This window comes from Dermacentor andersoni, chromosome 8 (genome assembly GCF_023375885.2).
Source record: "Dermacentor andersoni chromosome 8, qqDerAnde1_hic_scaffold, whole genome shotgun sequence".
Taxonomy (NCBI): Eukaryota; Metazoa; Arthropoda; class Arachnida; order Ixodida; family Ixodidae; genus Dermacentor; species Dermacentor andersoni.
This window is the reverse complement of record NC_092821.1, coordinates 22,655,802-22,681,161: the sequence shown is the minus strand read 5'-3', so window position 1 is coordinate 22,681,161 and position 25,360 is coordinate 22,655,802. Positions and strand designations below refer to the sequence as shown.

The 25,360-nt window shown below is 45.3% G+C and overlaps 1 protein-coding gene across 5 annotated transcripts in view; it reads left to right on the top strand.

Annotated features, from left to right (window-relative positions):
- Window positions 1-25,360, top strand: part of LOC126526610 (uncharacterized) — a 113,673-nt gene that overhangs the window by 17,582 nt on the left and 70,731 nt on the right. For 4 of the 5 annotated variants that reach the window (XM_055068255.2, XM_055068251.2, XM_055068253.2 and 1 more), the window contains exons 6-7: window positions 11,490-13,626; window positions 14,460-14,639. In XM_055068255.2, coding sequence (XP_054924230.2) covers window positions 11,490-13,626; window positions 14,460-14,639 — 2,317 coding nt within the window. The remainder of the gene's footprint in view (window positions 1-11,489; window positions 13,627-14,459; window positions 14,640-25,360) is intronic. The other variant, XM_050174467.3, reaches the window with a different exon arrangement.

Sequence of the window (25,360 nt, the reverse complement as noted above, 5' to 3'; positions counted from 1 at the left end):
TTGGCAACCATTCGGTAACGTTAATAGTCCACCGGTTATGGTCCCTATGCATTACGCAGCCTGTCCAGCTCCATCTTCTTCTCTTAATGGGGACTTTTAGCTTGTCCGCTATTCCAGCAAATGGGGGTTGTTTGGACGGATTGCCGGATGGGTGGAGCGTAAACGAGAGCGGCCGGAGCGGTGCAGCCGCCTAGTGGCGTAGAGCTCAACCAAAAAAACACAGCGATAAATTTGCAGTAACCTATATATATATGTATATATATATATACCTATATTGCTATATTCTGCTTCGCTGCTGTCAAAACTTTATGCTAGCAGCTAAGCAGATTATTGTCATTGGCTCTGCGTTTGTGTGGTTGAGCTTTGCAACACCAGCTGGTGCCACCAATCTGGCCGCTCATGTTCGCGCCCCCGCTCAACGGCAAACCGCCTGCGCTTGCTGGAATACCGGACGCACTAAAATTCTCTAATGTCAGCTGTAGTTGGGTACAAGTTTAGAAAAAAAGGGGCGTTTACCCCTCACACACTCCTCACACTCTGCACATGAGCCTCGACCAATGGGCATGCACTCTAGACTAATGCCACGAGCCGGATGGCCGGTGACCCCGCCGTCGGAGCAGATGGCCGCCTGCTCTTCGAACTGGCCCAAGTCGCATCAGTCGTGTGCATCTGCCCCTCGTCAGAGTGAATTCCCAAACTGTTCGTGGTGGTCAATCATGCCAGAAATATTACTGTGAGCTTACGATGCACCATTTGTGCCATGTGCGTTCATTCTGAGCCGTGATCCGGCATTGAAAGATAGCAGCGAGCATTGGTAAGGCTGCACTACATGAACTGGTGAGACTGCAGGCTTGCAAAAAATTAAAAATAAATTAAAAAGTTATTTTTAATTATTTGTGTTTTCACAAACAAGTTTGTGAAAACACAAAACTAAATAAATATATATCTTATCCTATTTAAAACCAAGAGTATTTCTTTAAAACGATAAATGAAGCATTTTGGTATCTTTCCTGCCTCGATCGTCTGCTCGCCCCAGGTTTGTAATGGTTTGAATAAATGCATTGTTTTTCAAGTACTTGTTAAATAGCAACTGATTCATTTTAAGCTTGGAAAACAAGTAGTAAATGTGCCGTGTGCATTAAACCAGCACCAAGGTCATGCAGAGCTACTCTTTCTTCTTTGGTCCCTTCCACTGAAGCTAAAAAGCAGACAACGCGCAGCGTTGTAGAAGGCAGGGGGTTATTTTTCTCTCGCAGTCTGATATGTGTTGTAGCATTTAAATCACGAGAGCTCTATCAAACCAGTCATCAAAATACAAAAGTATTTATGTATACTGAGAATTACGTGTTTTAGAAGCATGTTTTTTCGAGCAGGACCATTTTAGTTTAGACAATCGGTTGTCACACTTCGGTCATCTGGGCGCCGCCTCCCCTTTTTTCTAAAGCTGTACCCGACTATAGAATATCTACTACCCTCATTTGCTCTCTGATCCACTCTATTCTCTTCCTGCCTCTTAACATTTGCACCTAACAGTTCTCGTTTCATCGCTCTTTGCATGTTCCGTAGCTTGTTTACGTCCAAGTTTCTGCCCCATATGTTAGTACCGGTAGGCTGTAATGATTGTACTTATTTCTTTTCAAGGATAGTGGTGAGTTCCCGGTAATGATTTATAGCAGTGCCTATTATATGTGCACCGACACATGTTTATTCTTCTGTAAAATTAATTCTCTTACATCTAAATTTTTTCCTTTTCTTGGAAGTTACAATAAAATTTACCCTGCATATTAGATGTAGCTCTCAACATTCCTTTGGTATAAGGGAAAAAAAAGTGAGTTTGTTATGTGAGTAAATATGATGTTCGTTTCTGTTCCAATATAAGGGATAACAACACCTACTGGAGTCTCAAGCAGGAGAGACTGATGTAAGTGAGGACTGTTCTGAATAGTTTTGCTGCGGGAGAATCGCAATTACAAGATCCTGAGCAAATAGATGGGACAGAGAATTCTTGCTGAATAATTTCCAGACATTTAGGTAATAAGAATGACTCGCTCTTGGGAAGCCTTATAGATGACTTTGTTGTTTCTATTTAGGATTGAACAATGTGTGGGTCTTTAGTACAGCGCCGTAAACTGCTGTGTAGAGCAGGCGAACGGCTCTGTGCAACGACACTTTGCGACAGTTGCTGGGTCCGAGATAGCGTGCCCAGGAGCATGCGTGGCCTAATAAACATGCAAACTTGCGCGTGTTGCATTTAACCAGAGGTGATATTCACCAACAGCCCTGCAGGCCTGGCGTGTGGCCTGATCTCGGTGACCAGAACAGGTAACACACTCCCTCACCAGAGCAGGATTGGCCATCCTGGTGCAGTGCTTGGCCACAACCTCCTATATGAATACAACAATCAAACCTCGGCCCTCAGTCCCCAGCAGCTGTGAAGCAACTGACCACAGCGGCGATCAGACCTGTGACGCAGCAGAGGGTGCTAAGAATCCCTGGATCCGGACAGGCTGCCATTGGAATCTGAACCTGGCAACGTTTAACGCTAGGACGTTATCTACTGAGGCGAGTCTAGCAGTGCTATTGGAGGAACTAGCAGATGTTAAATGGGATATAATAGGGGTCAGTGAGGTTAGGAGAACAAATGAAGCATATACAGTGCTAAAAAGGGGGCATGTCCTGTGCTACCGGGGCTCAGCGGAGAGACGAGAACTAGGAGTCGGATTCCTGATTAATAAGAACATAGCTGGTAACATACAGGAATTCTATAGCAATAACGAGAGGGTGGCAGGTCTTGTGAAACTTAATCAGAGGTACAAATTGAAGGTCGTACAGGTCTACGCACCTGCATCCAGTCATGATGACCAGGAAGTCGAAAGCTTCTATGAAGACATGGAATGGCGATGGGTAAAGTCAAAACAAAATACACTATACTGATGGGCGACTTTAATGCCAGAGTAGGCAAGAAGCAGGCTGGAGACAAGTCCGGGGGGGAATATGGCATAGGTTATAGGAGTAGCAGGGGAGAGTTATTAGTAGAGTTTGCAGAATGGATAAAGAATACCTTCTTCCACAAGTGGGATAACCGAAAGTGGACGTGGAGGAGCCCGAATGGCGAGACTAGAAATGAAGTAGACTTTATACTCTGCGCTAACCCGGGCATCATACAAGATGTGGACGTGCTCGGCAAGGTGTGCTGCAGTGACCATAGGATGGTAAGAACTCGAATTAGCCTAGACCTGAACCGAAGAAATTCGTACATAAGAAGCCAATCAATGAGTTAGCGGCAAGAGGGAAAATAAAGGAATTCCGGATCAAGCTACAGAACAGGTATTCGGCTTTAACTCAGGAAGAGGACCTTAGTGTTAGAGATATGAACGAGAGTCTTATGGGCATCATTAAGGAGTGTGCAATAGAAGTCGGTGGCAACTCCGTTAGACAGGATACCAGTAAGCCATCGCAGGAGGCGAAAGATCTGATTAAAAAACGCCAATGTATGAAAGCCTCTAACTCTACAGCTAGAATAGAACTGGCAGAACTTTCCAAGTTAATCAACAACGGTAAGATAGCTGACATAAGGAAGTATAATATGGATAGAATTGAACAAGCTCTCAGGAACGGAGGAAGCCTAAAAGCAGTGAAGAAGAAACTAGGAATAGGCAAGAATCAGATGTATGCATTAAGACACAAAGCTGGCAATATTATTACTAATATGCATAAGATAGTTAAAGTGGCTGGGGAGTTCTATAGAGATTTATTCAGTACCAGTGGCACCCACGATTATAATGGAAGACGGAATAGTCTAGAGGAATTTGACATCTTGCAAGTAACGCCGGAAGAAGGAAAGAAAGCCTTGGGAGCTATGCAAAGGGGGAAGGCAGCTGGGGAGGATCAAGTAACAGCGGATTTGTTGAAGGATGGTGGGCAAATTGTTCTAGAAAAACTGGCCACCCTGTATACGCAATGCCTCATGACCTCGAGCGTGCTGGAATCTTGGAAGAACGCCAACATAATCTTAATCCATCAGAAAGGGGATGCCAAAGACTTGAAAATTATAGGCCGATCAGCTTTCTGTCCGTTGTATAGAAAGTATTTACTAAGGTAATCGCACATTTCAATTCTTCTGATGGACCTATCCATAAAAAAATTTACCATAATTTTTCTAGGGTCACCGTAAAGTGAGAAAAAAATATTTTGCATTCGTATATATGTACTCTTTATTCATGCATAATACCAATAAAAAAATAAAACAAACTTATAAGAATTAAAAATTTGATGCATTGTTATAGTTCAAGGCTTAGAATATGCGCACATGAGAATATTTCGCAAGTCTGAAATGTTCCTGCTCTTACACTAATATTTACGTCCACAGCGTGCCCGTCAAAAAAGCAAAACGTGTGAGAAACTTTTGCTAAGCATCATCTTATTACCAACCAGAGGGAATTAGATATCATGAGTCTTCCCAAAAAAAAGAAAAGAAAAGGAAACGCATGCATGGTGGCATCCTTCGCGTATGCGCACCCCTGTGAGCACTAAATAAGCAAGAAAAAGGCGGCCGCCCTGCGAGCGATTAGTAATGAGACAGCCATCAGTTTTGTGAGTGCAAGAAGCCGGAACCGGCCGTGCAACAAAGCCCAAACTGCCGCCCGCGCACCCGCGCGCACGCCAATGCGCGAGCGGTAGTATATAGACGCGCTGGAGCAAACTAGCTCTAAAACAAACTATCTAATGAAAACCGAGAGAGGGAGGCGCGATAAAAAAATTCCCTGTATTCCCACATAGTGGTAGCACGTTCCAGGAAAAAAAAAAAAATAGGAAATTGGCGCACTTTTTAAATGTACAGATGGCGCCGTAAATATACGGCATTGACCGTTTTGGACCTATTCGCGTCGTCGTATATTTACGTCATTGACCCTGAAAGGGTTAAATTGAGGACGATGCAACGAGCTATGGAAAGAAGAATGATGGGTGTAATGTTAAGGGATGAGAAGAGAGCAGATTGGATGAGGGAACAAACACGAGTTAATGACAACTTAGTTGAAATCAAGAAAAAGATGGGCAGGGCATGTAACGAGGAGGGAAGATAACCGATGGTCCTTAAGGGTTACAGACTGGATTCCAAGACCATTCCAAGATTCCAAGAATTAGCACATGACCAAGGTAGTTGGAGAAGTATGGGAGAGGCCTTTGCCCTGCAGCGGGTGTAGCCAGGCTGCTGCTGCTGGTGATGATGATATTCGTAAGCACCTTTGTTATCACAAACAGTTTTTGAGAGTGCTTCATTTGTTGCAAAAAGACCAGTACACATTATCAGCTCGTACGCTTCATTCTATGGCATTTGTTGTGCCACAAGCACCTTCAAAACGAGGGCAGATGAGGGTTGTAGCGGCGCGGCGATGGTGCAGCCATAAATAACTCCGTGGGGCAGGCCTCCCATGAGCGGACCTTCGTGGAGGCTGCACACCAGGTACACGGACACATGATCCAACTCGCTGTGCCGAATGTCAGGCGCGAGGTCCCTTTTCTGATTACTTTATTTACTGCTTTCCTTTCGCACTGGGTCCACGCACCGCACTTCTCTCTGCTCCTTGTCCCTCTTTTTTCCCTCTCTCTCGAAAGCTCTCGCCACTTCCGGTGTGTTGCGTGCCGGAAGTGGCGCTGTGTCCCATTTACAAGCTCTCTTAATATGAGACGCCTCACACAAATTGTGGTGCAAATGATTAACTTTAGCTGTACCCTACGCGTCTGCAAAATTTGTCTGAACCGTTTCAGAGGCCCTTTAACAAACTTTTCGATTAACCTTTCGATTAACAAACCTTTCAGATTAACAACCTATTCTCTTTTTAATTTAAGTTAAATACTTACGGAATAATACGTTAAACCCTCGTTAACTCGAAGTTCTAAAATATGACAAAAATTTCAAGATAAGCAGAGTTTTGAGTTAAGCAAAATGCCGAAAATTTAAGTGACCGGGTCACTGAAAGAGCCAGTAAAAACCAGCATTGCTAACAAACACTCCATAGCACGAGGGGAGCTTTTGCAATAAACGCAGAATTCCCAGGAAAAACTTCATTTTATGATTTTGGAAAGAAAAACTGGGTGATGCTTGCCTGCTTTGTGTTGGCATTCGGCACGAGAAAAGCGTCCTCGAGCTGCTGAACGCACCGCATGAGCCGTTGTTCGTCACCACTGCATTCAACTTTGTTGCGGAGCAAGCTTATTGTTTCAGCAGTTGTCGGCACTTCTCTACGTTGTTTTTCGTCAGCGTGATCACCGTCGTTCACTGCCATTTCAACAATGTTGGCGTCGGGCAACATTCCGGTAACGCGCACGTCCGACTCGTAGAGCGCATACTCTTTAAAAGTGATTTCGCCGTCTTCGGCATCGCTGGCGCAGCCAGTAGCTTTGCGAACTTTGTTGCAAAGTTCATCGCAATCACTGAATGCGTCGGTGTCTGGCTCGAGCGATTTCTTGGAGCTCGAAAATCCTGCGTGCGTAAAGCAATTAGCAATCGTGAATGGACGTACTTGTCGCCAGGCTTCAGCGATCAGGTGGTCTACACCCTACAAATCTATTTCATACTTCTTACCACTGTCGTAAGAACACAAAATTCAGTGCAGGAGGCTCTTCCTGTAGAACTTGCGAGCAACCTCAATGACTCCTTCGTCCATCGGCTGGAGCACGGACGTCATATTAGCAGGCAGGTACTCCAGCGTGACTGCCTCGAAGTTGTTGATTTTTCCATGGCTGGAGCAGTTGTCCACAACGAACAACACTTTCCAGCCATCCCTTGCCATTTTGCGGTCAAGAGCACGCACATACTCTTAAAGAGCACTGCAGTCATCCAGGCCATTTTATTGGCGCTGTAAGTCGCATCTCTCAGGAGCTGTGCATTTCGGAAGCACCTTGGATTGAGCTACTTACCGATAACAAGCGGCGGCAGTTTTTCGTCGTCTGTGGAGTTGGCTCCGAAAAGTATTGTCACTTAGTCTTTGTGCTGCGTAGCACCTGAGCACGCTTTTCCCTTCAGTGTGTATGTGCGGCTAGGCAGCATCTTATAGAACAGTGCTAAGCCTTTTGCAGCTCAGCGAGGTGGTGGTTGCGCCAGGTGTCGGCAGCCCCTTCATCAATGGTGCCGCTTTCACCGTGGATAGGCTTCGAGGCCCTATCATTTTTCTTTTTAGATCGTTGAAACCAGCCATTGCTGCAACGGAAGTCTGTGTGGCCCATCTGCAACGCCAGAGCGTCTGCCTTGTCCATTATCATTTGGGTTGTCACGGGAAGGTTGGCTGCCCTGACATTCTGGAGCCACATCAGTGCTACTTCGACGTCCGAGAATTTCTAGGCCCGAATCCGCTTCCGCTTACTGGAAAAGCTTTGCTCGAAGCCATCCAAGGCCTTCTGCTGATTTTTTAGAACTGTCGAAAGCGTCGACAAGGGGATGCTGAATTGTATGGCGATGCTTGTTTTAGACCTTCCTGCTTTCTCCACTTCCTTGATTAACGCAACTTTTTTATCCAGCGTCAGAGATTTACACTGCTTGGGGCGGGACATCGTCGTCGTCCGTTGACCACACCACACACACACAAACACAACAAAAAAATCACAGTCAACGGGTTGTGTGCATAGCGCGACGAAACAGAGAACTAACATAACCGCACACGCACAATCACCTAAGAGCGCTCGCACGTGTGAAATGCGGTGTACCTTATAGCGCTCAGTCATTTTTTAATATGAACCAAAGCGATCAGACACACTAACCTCGTTGCAACAAAGTCACATCTGTCGCGAAAATACGTTCATAATACTGAATGTGTGTTTGCTGTATAGGGGTTTGACTGTTTTCAAGGACGTATTCTTGGGTAGCTTCAGGCATTGTGGTCCGTGAGATATGCATGCTCGTATCTAGTGCTCTTGCACCGAAATTTGCTGATACTGGTTGTGCGGAGTCATCTTACGACACCTAAAGTACTGTAATTACCTGAATCAGTCTGCAGTTCTGAAATAATGCGTCTTAAAATTCCTTGCGTATTACAATTTTACATGAAATCAAAACCACATTCACAGCATTGCCTACTGTCAGAACCGTCAGAGGCAACATCACTGCCATCACAAAATGGAGGCAGGACAAGTTTTTGCGAAGGTTACTGTGGGTTTGATGGACTTGTCCATTGGTTAGCCTGTGAAAGATTGTGTTTACTCACTGCTTGGCAAGTGGCTAATGAATGGGTACCATACTTTTGTGCCAAACAATAGGCTGAAGCGTGCATCACTGGACAAGTTAGCTAATAGTCCAGACATGGGCAACCATCCCATCCTTTCTAGAAATGTATGTCATGAGGCTGACATGATGTGGTCAGTTGGCAGCGAGAAGGAGCTCTCCAACAGTGAAGACGGGCATTGTGAATAAATTTCTCTGCTGTGAAAGCAACCTCTGGGTGTCACATTTTTCTGATGAAGAACTAGGTGCATGCTACATTTTTCTTTTCCACATTACATGTATCACATTCACGTGCACTTTTATTTTCTGATTTTGAACCCACAAAAATTAGGGGCATGTTAGATTCAGCGGTGTGTTATCATTAGTTAAATACCATATGTCTTAAGCTCTGTATTTGAGATAGCAATGCATTTTCTCAACAAAGTGTGTTGTTTATGACCAGCGGCTTTCTCTTGCTTGCACCTCTACGTCCACTGCCTGAAAGAATATTGCCACGCTTCATTGGTTTACTTTTTCAGCAACTATAATGTAGCCAAACCTCGATAAAGCGAACCTTGATTTAATGAAATTTGCCATGTAACAAACTATTTTCACTTCGCAATCTTAGTTGCATTGAAAACGATGTATTTATTTTGAACGATTTAATGAAGTAACTTCGCGACACAGTTTTGATTTAACGAAGGTTTCGGGCATTTCAATCATGTACTTGGAGCCTGTATAGCTAGTAAATCTAGCAAAAAACAGTGTTGAACAAGGCAAAAAGTATATTAAGTGTCCTTCTGCAGGAAAAGTTTAAGTGGCAAAACTGCTGTGAAAGCGTGCATGCTGGGAAGCGGTAGGTAGGAGACAGCGCTGTGCCATTTGTCATGTTGGTAAACAACACGAGAGCTGACGGCTCTTTCTGCCCAAGAGGAATGGGGAGAAAGTGAAGGAGCGGTAATGGTAACGCGCTGGGGGAGGAGGGGCAGGAACGTGCGTCTATCTGCCTTTTCATCCTTGGGTGCGTCATGCACGGGCCACATGCAATATCGATCTTGGAGGTAATCTCTCTGTGGTAAGCCAAAATGGATGGTGCCTTCACGTGCATTTTGTTCCCGCACGTCTAGTGTTTGGCGGTCGGGTAATCTGAAGTTTCCGAGATACGGTACGAAGGGCTCGCTTGCATTGTGACTGCGAGTTCGTGGTCATCAAGTGAGATCTGTTAATGTTTGCCTGCGCATACGTGACACCAATAGAACTACGAACCTTACTTTGTGTAGTCTCTTTGCTATAGCCATCAATGCTCCACCTTTCCTGCGAAACTGACTTTTTTTTTTTGGCTCAGGACCAGTATCTGTATCTTTTTACATTTCAGTTTTTAATTTGTGGGCACCAGCTGCGGGCACTAAGTGCTGTCAGCTATGGCGTCTAAGATTTACGGCGCCGCGCGACGCAACACACGCAAATCTTGGATGCCACGAGCCACGTCGATGCATTGCTCTTGGTCCAATTTGCACTGCATGCGCTGGTGCTCCTAACCATGCTATTATTACCCAACCTTGTTGCGATTGGTTTATAAATGCTTACTAAGAAGATATTATGCACCCAGAATGCTCGGGGAATTTGTGAAGTTATAGTTAATGCTGAAACTTTAAAACCTCAAATTAACGAAATTCACGATTTACTGCAGTTTTTCGTTGCAAGTTCAACTTCGTTATATCGAGGTTCGACTGTATTAAAGAGAGTCCTGCAGCAGTTTTCATGTGGCTGTGAAGGCCGGCGTGTGTGATGGCATGGTTGTGATAAACGAAAAGCCAGCAACGCAACCTATGTTGGAGCTCCGAATTTGCTTTAAGACATAATTATGAGTGTAGAAAAGTAGTTATCTTGCATATACCTCACTCAAATAGACAACTTCCTTGCACAGTTTTGCTTTAGCCAGTGCTTTGTCATTTTTGTTTCTTGCATCATGTTTTACTGGCTTCATGTTGTTGGTCAGCTAGAAAAGCACATGGCTGTGGAAGTGAAAGCAGATGGCATGGTCGGTGTCAAATGTCAATGAAAGAGCAGCCCAGAAACACTTCCAGTGAAGGGAGTCTTGAAGTATGAGGGCGTCGATGAGAACACATGTCCAGAGACCAACGTCAGTGAGGAATCGTCGCTACGAATAGCCAGCAGTGCAGCCGAACGTGGCCCTTGGTACGAGCAGACAGATGCCAGCCACAATAGAGACCGCACACAATATAGGAACAGGTGCCTGATATAATGCAGACTGTAGAAGCGCCAAGCTTGGCTATAGTGAAGTAATTGCAAAGGCTTGGGTGTAGCAAAGTAATTGCACTGGTTATAGGGAAGCATTTACAAATCTTGGGTAGATTTCTGGTAGTGGAAGAACAGACGACTAGGACTTCTGGAGGTTGAAACGACTTGCTTATGCAGCTGTGCTGTCTTTGATGTGTGAATTGCCTGCACAAGCATACACCTGTGAAGATTTTTTTTATCAGATTATCACTGTTGTCAACTTATCGCTTGGTGCAAAACGCACATAATGCGTCCAAAGTTTGTTGAATGTTGCCACCGATTCTGTAAGAAAAGATTATTGTCTAATTAGATTGCTTGCATGACACAAACATTCTTGTGCATTCTCGAATGTGTGTAAGCACCAACAATTACCATGGAGCATATGGCGATGCAATTACAAATATAGTGAACAGACTTGAAGTTTATATTACACCAACCGTTCGTAGTGCTTGCTGTTGTTCTTGTGCTTTAACTATTACTTACTTTCCTGGGTGCTAGTTTGCCTAATAAAGTGTTTAAGTTTAACTCACGGTATTGGTTGGCTTTGATTCTTTACCGTCACGACAGTGTGACGTATGAAACAAGTTGCACCTGAGGTGCCGTAATAAGAAGCAATGGCTTTGAGCATTTTATGTTAGTTACTCTTGTGCCGGCTTTTGCACTTGCTGCCACAACACAATTTCCCTAATGATGTGCTTTACACAGCATTCTTTGTCCTGTCATCACTGTTCTTCCTTTGCATTTTCAGGTTTACTAGTTATGGAATACCAACTAGTCCACTTTTAAGTCATGCTTTACACTGGCTTCAGCATTTCTCTGGAGTTTTAACTAATCAGTGAGGCACAGAGGGCACTGTAAAATAGCAGTGTTTAAGGGTTTCCTGTATTGTTTGCACCTAAGCTTCCATTCAGCTTAATGCTCTTTCAGTTTCTGAACCTGATTTACAGCCCTGCATTTGTTCAAGAATTAAGCTGTCTGCTCTGTTATGCAGGTCATCAAAAGGATGGGACCAGGCTGTCCCCAAAAAAGGATTTAGTGCCTGGTAACCAAGTTGGACAAACGGAGGTGCCCGTAACATTGACAGAGGCAACACCAGCAATGTCTCTAACAGCAACTACACCGAAGCAGTACCTAGAGGCAGCACCTACAACGATGCCAATGATAATGCCAATGACACTGCTGGAGGTGACAACGGAGATGACACTGACAACAAAACAGGTGGCACCGGCAACAACACCGACAACGATGCCAATGACAATGCCACCTAAAACACCAGTGATGATGCCAATGACAGCACAATTGGTATCAGCTGCAACATCAACAACGATACCAATGACAATACTTTCTAAAGAACCAGTGATGACAGCGACAACACAAATGACATCAGCATCAGCTGTGACATCAACAACAATGCCAATAACAATGCTGCCTAACGAATCAGCGATGACAGCGACAACACAAGTGACATCAGCATCAGCTGTGGCATCAACAACGATGCCACTGACAACGCTGCTTGAAGAACCAGTGATGACAGCGACAATGCAAGTGACATCAGCTGCGACATCAACAGTGATGCCAATGACAATGCTGCCTAAAGAATCGGTGATGACAGCGACAACACAAATGACATCAACATCAGGTGCAGCTCCAACAACGATGCCAATGACAATGCCACATAAAACACCAGTGATGACTGCAGTGGCAACACAAACATCAGCCACAAAACCAATGACGATGCCAATGATAATTTCACCTAAAATGCCAGTGACAACACAAGGGACTTCAGCTGCAACACTAACAACAATGGCAGTGACAACACCCCTTTCATCACCAATCAGAGAGGAATGCTTCTCAACCAAAGTGTCGGTGCCCTCACTGTGCCGATCACGGTCGTTTGTTGTTGAGAGTCCGTCTCTGGCCCAGCTACTGCTGAGAGGACTGAATCGAGATGGTCGCAACAGCATGAATGGAACCGATGCCAAGATTGTTCAGCCATGCAACTCGCCGACTAAGGATTCATTCTATGTGAACCCTCGCAGCAGTGAGAGAAATATGTATGCTGCAAGGGTGGGAGAACAAACTCGCAAAACAAAAGGCCTCAATATTTCAAAAACTTTCATCAAAGCTGATCGTAAAGTGAACTGTTCAAGTGTTATCTCACAGTCGACAGATGACACTACTGATGAAAGTAGTCACCGATTGGGTGGTGATGTCCAACCTCAGAGGAACTCTGTATGTGAGCCAGTGGGAGAGCAACACGACCTTGCTTCTTGTCGCAGTGATCCGGACATTCATGCACGTGCAGATGAAAACACTGAAAACACTAGAGGATCCCCTCCAATTGTGAAGCCCACAGCTTTACGAGTGCCTGCATCACCTGACAGAATTGAACAAGCACCAACCTTGCTGGGTAAATGTCACAGTGTCGATGCATGCTTGATTTCTCGTGTCTTCAGTGACACCCTAAAAAGTTTTGCCAGGACAAATCATCTTCCCACCCATGAGACACCCGATGGCAGTTTCAACATTCCTTTCGACAACTCGTCCAAAGTGACTGGACGTGTCGTGCCTTGGACTTCCTCTATACTTGACGTGGTAGCTGCAGCCAAAGATCCTGCTGCATCTGTGAAAGACAGTGCTGCTAACAATACTTTGCACAACATACCTAATGTGCCTGGCGATGATTCAGCAGAGGAAACTGTAGTAGACGACGTGTTTACTGATGCCCTCGATGACAAATGGGCTGAACTGTCGTCTGCTTCATTGCCTGGATTTTTTACCAAAGACAGTGCTGCGACTGCTTATACCTTACCAATGTTTGGCAAGACTTTTCTTAGCGACTGGGGCCGAGGTGATGCTAGTTTTGTGCCAGCATCACCAAGCTCCAACAAACACTCTATCTGTTCCTCTATTAGCAGCGTCCGCTCGTCGTTTGATGCAGAACGTGATGTCCTGGCACTTACTCTCAACTCTTCGGGTGATGTTGAGGAGGATGAAGAACAGTATGAAGGTGTGGATGAACATCATGATGACCAAGCGAATTCTTCTGCTGAACTGGGTGGATCTTTAGAAAGTAGCGGAAGCTCATTGGATGAGTCATCTGCAAGTTCTGGCAGTGAACACCTAAAGTGAGTAGTGAGCTTTTTAATGGCTTCCACAAGTTATTGTGTGATGTGTCAACAATAATCAAATAAGGGTGAAAATGTTTATAGGGTCCTGAAGTGTCGGTAAGAAAGTGCTCCAGGTTAGCATCAAGCATAGCTAGCATGTTTCACTGGTCAATAGTTGGATATTAGCTTTTGTATTATGTTATATAGCTTTGTTTGTTTGGTACCCGGAAGTAATTTGTTGTCTCAAGCTATAGATGATGTGCGTTAGCGCTTTTCTATACTTGTTGATGGCTCAATAGCACCATTTTGAGTGCTCTTTTGCATTTGACGAAGGGACAAATTTCAACTTGAATGTATGTTGTAGGCCCCATTGTATAGCTCATAGTACTTCACTATTCTTCTACATTTTAGAGCTCCTATATATATAAGAAACAGAAATTGAAAAGCGTGACTTTGTTTACCGTGACGAATAGCTACATGTGTGACTGGTTGATGGCCCCACATTTTTGTGGACTCTATGGAAATTTGACGAAGTTGTGCTTATTAGAATAGTATTAGAAAATTGTGTTCCACATTGGGGGTGAGCTCCGCCACCTGAAAAGCTGGCACCACTGTCGGTGTGACATAATATAAGGGATCACGTGGACACAGTGGCCCCGTCGGCTGCTTCGGGAACACTGAAGCGAACTGAAAATGAAAGTTTATTAAAGCCCCACCTGCACTGCGGTTCTGATTAAGTGAGGAAGTTTTCCCACTTTGGATGTCTGCTTGAGAACACTTGAAAGCACTATAATAGATAGTGGCTGCCTTTGAAGGAGTCCAACATGGCAGGCTATTGCTTGGTGCCGCAGTGCCGGACGTACACAAGGGAGCCTTGTGACAGCCTTCACATGCACCCGCAGGACAAGTAGCTCCACGAAGCTTGGATCGCGAAACTTGAACCGGCAAGCAGCCATCGGCTACAACTCGGGTGTGCAACAAGCACTTCTGCGAGGAAGATATCTGCTATGGCGCCGGGGCTGCGATGTTCAGTGAGTAGCAGAAAGTGCACACTGAGACGCTCGCCCACGCGTGCTGCCCGGCTGTCGTGAAGCTTTGATCTATGAACTTGTTGATGCTAGATACTGGCAAGTTCACTGGAATGGAAAGGCAAGGCAAGAAGCACATAAAAAAAAAAGGCATAGCATATGCTCGTGTTCATTTTAGCACCAAACAATTGCTTAATTTATGCTCAATTAGGAAAAAGAAGCAGTGGGAAATTGCTCGCTGTGAAGACCGATAAACATACACCGCGACACAACTTGAGAAATAATGATATTGAAATGTCCAAGAAATTAGAAGAAGAAAAAAAGGAAGGTGGAATTGTCTCAATGGCACATCACAAGTCGTCGTAGGCGTCAAAGTCCCTAGTTATGACAAAATTACTTTTTAACAGCTCCGATAGCATCCTCGCAACAATGGTTACATGTGTGCTGTCAAATGCTGATATTCTGCAGCCTAAAGCTCGCAGCACGGTGTCAAAACATGCCTGCAGCGAAAGCGAGAGATTTTGTGTGGACATGCTTGCAGACGTGCAGTCGTTCGCTGCAAACCTGTGCGATCGCTGCATTGAGGCTTCATTCTGTTATGCTTCATTTGGTTATACAGACAGCCATATCATATTTCATATAGTTTGCTCTCGATGACTGCCTACCTTTCACGCAAAGGGCCAGTTCGGGGGACTCTATCCATCGTGGCAACCACGTGCAGTGGGCATCCACTCTCGGTATTCAGTAAGGAGACCGCATCTGTAAACCATTCTGTGCTTTCTGCATGCCCAAGAGTATTATTTTTGACACTGAAGAACTTCTCCCATTTCGAGAGTACTTATAGAAATGTCCAGGAGGGCTCCCACGTGGCAGTTTTATTGAGCGCCAACAGCCAAACCTATGAGGATCGCACCGCGGTATCCCTCATACTACGCAAGCTAGGCGCTTCCGACAGGCGGCGACTCTGTAAGTCCTCGCCTCCAATACCCATGATGCTTTAAAAAAATTTAAAATAAACAAGTTGGGACACCAGCTGTCTCAAGTAGCATGACAATGAACAGCTGCATCTTAATGAACAGCTTCAAACGAAACTTGGTTTGTGCTCTTTTCAGTACTCTCTTCTAGGTTGTCTCCATGAAACTTCTTGTCTTCAGAAGTCTGACTTGCCATTGAACCTTTCAAGGGACTAGTAGTCAATCACAATGCAATTAGCGACATAGTAATCACTGCCATGGAGGTCACCATCTCGAATAATGTTTACAACTGCTATCAGGGGAGAGTATGTACTTTACAGATGGCTAAAACTGGTTCCGAAGTATTGAAGCACTTACTCTTGTTGAAGAAAAGAAAATTACTGTACTGTATTGATTCCTTCATGTTAGGTGCAAGACTTTCAAGTTTCATATTAAATCGTTCCTGGTGCCCCTTTAATACTGTATTTATTTGAATCTAAGGCAAGGTTTTTTTCCCAGAATCCTTTGCTTCAATGTCGCCACCCACCTTATATGCGAGGCTGATAGATTCAGTAGCTGTTTCAGTATGGTGGCAGCAGCGCCACATTTCCAGCGATCCAGAATGTAGATGGCAGTGCAAATTGTAGCAATTACTGAACTTTGGCAGGTGAGGCAGTTCCATACTATTGTGCATAGACCGACGCTGAAGAGTTAAAGAAATTTAACAGTAAAAATGGAGTGAATATTATATGCAAATTTTGCCTTGAGGTGTGGCTTCATGGCACTGCAAATTTTGCCTTATGGTGTGGCTTTATGGCAAATTGGCATGTGCTGCTTTGCCGTGAAGTCGTCTGTTTGCACTTCTTGACTTCTTGCTTATTTTTATTTTCCTTTTTTTTTACGCATTGCTGCTGCTGTTGAGTCGGCTGACGTGCGGTGTGGCTCAAGGCCTTGGCCAGGCAGGTGTGGAGTGGTTGTGTGTTCTTGTTCGGAACAGCTTACATCAGTGTGTGTCATATACATACTATGTGGCAGGGATGTGTGTGTATCATACGAGGTCGGTTGGCACCTTGTGCCGGCACGAGAACTGTGGCCCTTGTGCATATAACCTGCACTGTTTGTCCAAATTATGATTATTTCGGGGGCTTTCAATTATTTAGCATTTTGGGCAATCCATGCTGAGTCTAAATAATAAGTTAACTACATTATATTGCTTTACATTAATGGGCATGTTCTTTTTCTTGGGTCCCACAATTGCACCCTCTCCTTCTCATAGTGACCACCTCATAAACCAGTAAATATGGTAATAATAATTTAGGTAAAAACCATGTTTTCTCCGATTTAGAGTACATTCACGCAAATAGGTGAACCTTTAAAGGCCAGGGCACATCCTTAAAGGGGCCCTGAACATCCCCTTGGGCTTGGTGAAGTAACATAGTCAGCGCACAGCATACGCTGCTGTGAACATCTCGGCCAAGCTTTGCTGTCGTACGCGGTGCGTGGAGCTCGTAAGCGGATCGCAAGGTCACCTTTCTCTCAAATGCTCATTTTTCAACAGAAGGCCATGTCCTCACTCTCTTCTAGATGCACTATTTTGTCATCAGACACACTATTTTGTTATTCCCTTAGACGGCTGCTATTGGCTTATAGCTCACATCAAGCTGTTATTGGCTACATGGTGTAGATACTGTGGATGCCGTGGTGTACCCCGCCACGAGTTCACTGGCTAAGTGCACTGCGGCTCGCTGAGGACAACTGCGGCTCGCTGAGGACAACCGCATTTGGCTTATGTTCAGCGCGTCGTAGGCACCAAAGGCAGAAGTCGTTGCATCGATGTTAACATCCAAAAGGAAATTTGTGACTGTGCGCCACGGTGACGTTTAGAAGGCAGAGCATTGTGGGCATGCCCCACTGCACTGTAGCCCTCGCATTGCAAGGCACTGAAGAAGGAACGGGAGCAGAGTTGAGGCCGTGTTTGATTGCTAATAAGTCCGCTTCTGCTGAATGCATTGAAGTACTTTTTGCGGCAAAATATTTCTGAAATAGCCTATTTTCCCCTCAAATTCCTTTCTCCACTTCCATAAAAAGTGGTTCAGGGCCCCTTTAATGGCCAGGATAGTTGTGCCCTTGCTGTGAGTAAACTGTATTTTCTTGTCTTTTGTGTGGAGTTGTTGGGAGGAGCAAAAAGCTTTCAGGAGTCAGGAGAAAATGAATTCAAGGAAAGCATAGGAAAAATCGAAATGTTGAAATAAGGTAAAGCAGTGATGGAACAATTGTGCCAATAGCTGTGCCTTTTGCCATCCTGCTCTGAAATGGCATTTTAGCGGAGAATTTCACCATGCATGTGCCAAATGAAGCATTGGGACAAAACTCTCCTTATATTGATGCTGCGGCCTCAGTAGTAAAGCTGTAACCAAAGCCTAATTAAAGCACACTGCCATTATCATCGTCTTCCTGAAAGTCAACGGCACGGCCATAGCCGTTGATGGAGCTAATGCCTTTGGTTCTCCATTCACTGTCATTACGCTTTTGGTGAATTTCTCACCAAAAGATGTTCCTGTCACTGTAGTGCAGTTGGGCTAGTGCCGTTTGTGCATTCAGTGTTCCTTGTTCCAGCATGGTATGGAACTTGATCAAGGAAGTTGTCGGATCAAAGAGACGTCTCAGACAGTGTCTGTTTGCACAGTGTTTAACATAGCTGTTGGCGGTGCCACTTTAAAAGTATCGTGTAATACCTGTACTCAACCACTGACATAGTAAATTAGGGTCCTTACTTAGCCCTTTCAGGGTCAGTGACGTAAATATACGGGGCCACAAACAAGTCCAAAATGGTCAATGCCATATATTTACGGTGCCGTCTACGTTTATAAATCGCGCCAATTTCCTAACTTTTTATGTCCTGGCATGTGCTTCCACTATGTGGGAATAGAGTAAATTTTTCTTGCGCCTCCCTCTCTGTTTTCGTTGCATGGTTTCCTTTAGAGCTAGCTAGTTTGCTCTGGTGCGTCTATATACTATCGCTCACGCATTGGCGCGTGTGCGGGGGGGGGGGGGGGGGGGCGGCGGTTAGATTGAGTTTTGTTCCGCAGGCAGTTTCGGCTTACGCTTGCAAAACTGATGGCTTTCTCGTTACTAATTGCTCAAAAGGTGACCACTTGTGACTCGCTCGTTTATTGTTCACAGGTGTGCATATACGCAAAGGATGCCACCGTGAATGCGTTTTCTTTTCTTTTTTTTTTTGAGACTCACGAAAACTAATCTGCTCTGGTTGGCGATAAGATGATGATTAGCGGAAGTTTGTCACATGTTTTGCTTTTTGGTCAACACACAACCACACAGTTTTCTTGAGTGCACTCACCTATGCAGTTCGATTACGCTATAGACATAAATATTAGTGTAAGAGTAGGAACATTTGAGGCTTGTGTGCGTATATTCTAAGCTTTGAACTATGTTTATAACAATGCATCCAATTTTTAATTCTTATAAGTTTATTTCCTTTTTTGTTGTTGTTATTCATGAATAAACAGTACATATTGCTACGGGGAGAAAAGACGCTTGACAATATATAACATACATGCAGTGGGCAGATGACAGGCATACAAGATGGAGCCCATGCGCACATGGAGCCCATGCAGCATTGTAGATGCCGCGCCGGCATCTACAATGCCAACACTTGGCGGGGACGAGAATGCTTCGAGCAGGTCACCAAGCGTGCCTCAACCATTCGCCGCCACTCGCCTGTTGTCTTCACATAACCGCATGACCCAGGTACCTTTTCCTGCTCTGACAACACCGACGTCGAAGATTGACTTCAACTAACTGTATGGACAGGTGAGCACTAGCAACAACTGGGACCCGACTCGGATACTAGGGAACATCATATTTTACCTGGCGGGCGTGGCACAAGTGTGGTTTCTGAACCACAAACAGAAACTTACGAGCTGGGAGGTATGTAAGCAAAAGCTCATCGATCTGTTTGGCAAGCCCATCGGAACCGTTGTGCTGCGCAGAAAGAACTTGCATGCCGAACTCAGACTTCCACCGAGTCTTATGTAACGTACATCCAGGACGTGCTCGCGCTTCGTAGCAAAGTCAGTGACATGATGCTGGAAATAGAAAAGGTTGCACATATTCTCAAAGGTATCGTGGATGCCGCATTTACACTTCTGCTTTTCAAGAACTCATCCACAGTGCAAGACTTCATCAATGAATGCTGACGCTACGAAGAAGCAAAAAGTAGCTCCGTTACACCAAACATCACACGTTTTCCGAACCCAGCTATGACATCTACCTGCAAGGACCTCCATCTCCCACCCGTTCCATCCATTCCTGCTGCATCCAACAATATTGTGTGCATCATCTGCCGCGAGATTAAAGCGGCCTCCCCAATTTGCCTTCAGGTGCGTAACCCCGACGAGTCCCATGCAACCATTTCCCTTATCCAAACTGTTGTGTGCCAAGAACTAGCAAACGCAGGATTACAGATGCTTTGCCCAGTCAGCGGACCTGGCTACTGCCCACCTGCCACACCTGAATTATACAAACATCCAGCCATTTGTCCTTGTGATCAGAATTCCACAGAATGGCACACTTCCGATGACAGGCCCATCTGCTTCTGTTGCGGATGCCTTGGACACATTTCCCGCCATTGTCGCAGTGCTTGGAACTCACAGCCTTGACCGAGCTATCGAAACATCCGACGTCCACGTGGTAGTTCCTGAATGCTGGTACACAATGATGACGACAATGCTCCACCATCATCGCTAGCACGATCAAACCACTGCTCTTCGTCGTCCCGACACCTGTCCCACTCACCTCTGCATCGTCACTCTCCTTCACCCTCTTACTCCTGCCCCTCATCGGAAAACTGAGGGACACAGCTCCGAGAGGTGAGCCTGCCACAACGACCCGACCCAAAATTTTTCTGCTCACACTACCTGGACATTACAACCTGTCAACTTAGACGTGGACGGTATACCTGTCATTGCACTCACCGACGCCAGCACCCACATATCACTCATGAACTGAAACCTCCATATTCGTCTGAACAAAGTTGTTACCGCTGCTCCGATCGCTGTAGTCCGCATAGCCTATGGTGCCATTCCGTCCGTGTCACTGTTGCCGGACGCCACATTTCAGTTTTGTTTTACGTCTTGGTTCAGTGGCCACACACCATCATTTTAGGACTTGACTTTCTCTTGGCACATTCGGCTCTTATTGACTGCCCTGGAGGTGTTATCCAGCTTGCCTTACCTCATGCCGTTAAGCCTTCTGATCCTGAACCGAGTTGGCTGTGTTCCGCCGATTACATTCATCTACCACATCTAGCTGTGATGTACATCGACATCTTTCCTGATCCCCCTGTGGACGACGGCGATTACATCGTGGTGCCCAACACTACCGTCCTCTGTTCGCAGAATGTCATGTTCCCGCACTCGTTCATCAGTATAAAAAGCAATGCCGCACATCTCCCTATTGTCAATTTCGGACTATGCCCTCAAGTGATACCCCTGGGTATCTGTCTTGCAACCCTAGCTCCAGCCTCCGACTATCATGTTTCCGTCTTAACTGAGCCTGCTGCACTGCCTCCTGCTGCTATTCATTCGAACTCCACAATGTTAGATAACATAATGAAGGTGATCACCACTGACCTTCCGGCTGAACACGTACATGCGCTTCGGGGCCTGCTCATGTCGTACCAGGACATTTTTGATCTCATTGATCAAGCACTGGGCCGAACAACAGTTTGCAAGCATCAGATTCACACCGGAAATGCCAAACCCATACACTGACGTCCCTATTGTGTCTCCTCCGCTGAGCGCCAAGCTAAACAAAAGGAAGTTGACAACATGCTTGCCCCGTGATATCATCAAACATTCTTCAAGCTCATGGGCATCTCCTGTCGTGCTCATTAGAAAGAAGGACAACAGCTGGCGCTTTTGTATCGACTACCGGAATCTTAACCAAGTAACAAAAAAAGATGTGTACCCCTTACCTCGCATAGATGACGTTCTAGACTGTGTCACTGGTTCCAAGTATTTCTTTTCGATAGGCCTCCATTCCGGGTATTGGCAGATTGCAGTTGACGACATAGATTGTCAAAAGACGCCGTTTATTACACCTGATGGGCTCTATCAGTTTAAGGTGATGCCATTCAGGCTATGCAGTGCTGCCGCCACATTTGAACGAATGATGGATGCCCTCCTTCACGGCTTAAAGTGGTCAATCTGCTTGTGTTACCTCGATGATTTCATTGTCTTTTCGCCGATTTTTGGCACACACCTCGAGCGTCTCTCGACAGTTCTTTCAGTGTTCCACAAGGCGAGACTTCAGATCAATTCGACAAAATGTCACTTCAGCTGCTGGAACCTTACTGTGCTCGGACACCTTGTCAACTCTTCCGGTGTTCGTCCCGATCTGGAGAAAGTTTTCACGGTCAAGGATTTTCCTGTGCCCACCTGCACAACCCACGTTCGAAGCTTTGTAGGCTTCTGCTCCTACTGCAGATTCATGCGAAATGTTGCTGACATCGCACGCCCTCTAATGGAACTTCTTAAGAAAGACGCGACTTTTGTCTGGGGTCCTGTCAAGCTAGTGCATTCGCAGCTTACGATGCGACTCACATCGCCACCGATTCTCGGCCACTTTGATCAACGGAGGTTCACACTGACGCCAGTGGCCACGGTATCGGTGCTGTTTTGGCACAACGACTGCATCATGGTGTACGCTAGCAGTCTTCTGTCACCAGCCAAATGCAATTACTCGATCGCCGAATGTGAATGCCTCACCCTTGTTTGGGCAGTAGGTAAATTTTTCCCCTACCTCTACGGACGGCCTTTTATGGTTATCACCAATCACACGCCCTATGCTGGCTTTCGTCTTTAAAAATCCAGCTGGATGTCTTGGTTGGTGGGCTCTATGGCTCCAAGAGTGCTCTTACACAACTTTTTCTGCACAAACAAACAGGGATGAAGAAAAGGAGTAACATAAGGACGAGCGCTTTCTAACAACTGGTTTTATTTTTGAAGAACCACCTGCTTAAATACCCACAGATCTGCGCGATCTAGTCAACAGAGTATGCCTATAGCGTGTTTAACAACACTTGTGATAAAATGCCGCGGAACAATGCCACCCGGTCTACATAAAATCAGCAAGGTGCATAAAACAAGCACTTACAATGAAAACGCGTTAAAGATATGTTGACAGAAGTGAATTCTCTTTATCCAACAATGAAACAGAAGGATGGCTGATGCATTTTTCCTTTTGTTTTGCAATCCAGTGAGCTTCCACAATTTCTCTCACGGTTTGATTCCTAGGCCTAAACAAAATGTTGGTGCTACTAAGACAAGGTGAGTAATCATGTTCTTGACAATGCATTGCCAAATGCATACTAGGGCAACCTTTTAGACTAGACAAGTGTTCCCTTAGTCTCGTGTTAATGCATCTCGCAGTCTGCCCTACGTACACATGACCACACGTCATAGGAATCTGATACACAGCGTTCTTCGCGCAATTGACAAATTGTTTCTTGTGCGGATGTTTAACATTACATTCTTTCTTTCATCATCCTTACTTTTGAACTTATTTTTTACCTTAGAACACAACTACCTGTTTTGTTTTTTGCCGAAAACACCACTTTTACTTCGTAACTCCCACCCACCTTTTTTAAGTCTGTGTGAAAGGCCGTGCACATACGGAATCACTGAAACTTTGGAAGCTAAATCCTTCTGCCTTTGATTCTTTGTGCAAGGTTCTTTATCCTGTTTAAATTTTTTCATTAGTCTAGCGCATGACGCCAGCATCACAGTGAGTGGGTACCCAGCCTTTCTCAACCAATCAACTTGCTCAAGAAATGCAATGTTTACAGTGTGGTGACATGACTTCAACAACGCTGACCGGAAACACAAAATGACTATACCATTCTTCACAAGCCTGAAAGGTCGCCCTAGTACACATTTGGCAATGCATTGTCAAGAACATGATTGCTCACCTTGTCTTAGTAGCACTGACATATTGTTTAGGCATAGGAATGAAACTGCAAGAGAAATTGTGAAAGCTCACTGGATTGCAAAACAAAAGGAAAAATGCATCAGCCATCCTTCTGTTTCATTGTTGGATAAAGATAATTCACTTCTGTGATCATATCTTTAACGCACATTTATCGTAAGTGCTTGTTTTATGCACCTTGCTGTTTTTATGTAAACTGGGTGGCATTGTTCCGCGGCATTTTATCACAAGTGTTGTTATATGTGCTATAGGCGTGCTCTATTGACTAGATTGCGCAGATCTGTGGGTATTTAAGCAGGTGGTTCTTCGAAAAAACCAGTTGTTAGAAAGTGCTCGTCCTTGCGTTGCTCCTTTTCTTCGTCCTTGTTTGTCCGCGTACAAAAAGTTTTTTAAAAATGAATCTGTTTCAACTAGGCCGACTCGCAGTTATACTCTTACACAGTGGTGTTTAAGACAGGCTGACTCCATGAGGACCCTGATTGCTTATCACATCATCCAGTAGACTCGCCAGACCAGCCTGAGACTGGCGAGTCAACTTGCGTCCTTGCACTTGCCGCATTTTGTGACATCACCAATGAGCGATGACGTGACCCTTACCTGAGAGACATTATTCTCAGCCTGACGGACCTGCCAGCTTCAACTTCTATGCATATGTTTGTGCTGCAAGATGGCATATTGTACCATTACAACATGCACCCTGATGGCTCGAACTGCTACTGGTCGTTCCCAAACATATGTGTGAGACTGTGCTTGCACAGTTGCATGATGTCCCAACCGCTGGTCATCCAAGAGTCTCAAAGACATATGCTCATGTTCAGCATCATTTCTTCTGGCCTAGTATTTACCTTTCTGTTTGCCGTTATGTCACCTCCTGTAAATCTTGTCAGCACCGCAAAAAAAAACAGCAGCCCTACCAGCTGGCTGTCTTCAGCCCAATGATATACCATCTTCACCATTCTTTCGAGTTGGTCTTTATCTCCTTGGCCCTTTTCTTCTATTGCTTAGTGGGAACAAGTGGATAGCAGTTGCTACGGACTACACCACCCGGTACGCGATCACGTGGGCTCTTCCTACCACTTGTGCAACCGACGTCGCTGACTTCCTTCTTGACACAGTGGTACTTCACCACGGTGCTTGCCGACAACTCCTCACCGACCGGGCCACTACTTTCTCTCACAGGTTGCCCAGAACATCTTGCACACCTGCACTACAAAGCACAAGTTTACAATTGTGTATCACCCTCATACCAACGGCCTCACAGAGCAGCTGTATAGAACTATCACTGAAATGCTCGCTATGTACATCTCCACTGACTACCCTGACTGGCATGCCGCTGTGCTGTTCATCACATTCACCTACAATACGTCCCGCCATGATTCTGCTGGTTTCTCTCCATTTGTTCTCTTGTATGGACGTGACCCTATACTACCGTTCGACGCAGTCCTCCCAGCCATTCTCGATACAGCGTCAGAATATGCCCGAGATGCCATATCTAGAGCGACCGAGGCATGTGATATTGCACGTTGGCGTCTGACCACTTTCCTATAAAAGCAATGATGCATATATGGTGCTCGTCACCGTGATGTCCACTTTAACCCTCGTGACATCGTGCTTCTTTGGAAACTAGCCCTGCGAGTTGGTCTTTGTGAGAAGCTAATTTCAGCCTACTCAGGCCCATACTGTATCTTGCGTCCAGTTACAGACGTGACCTACGAGTTGCAACCTCTCGGTACCTCCACACCGCGATCCTCCTCTGATATCGTT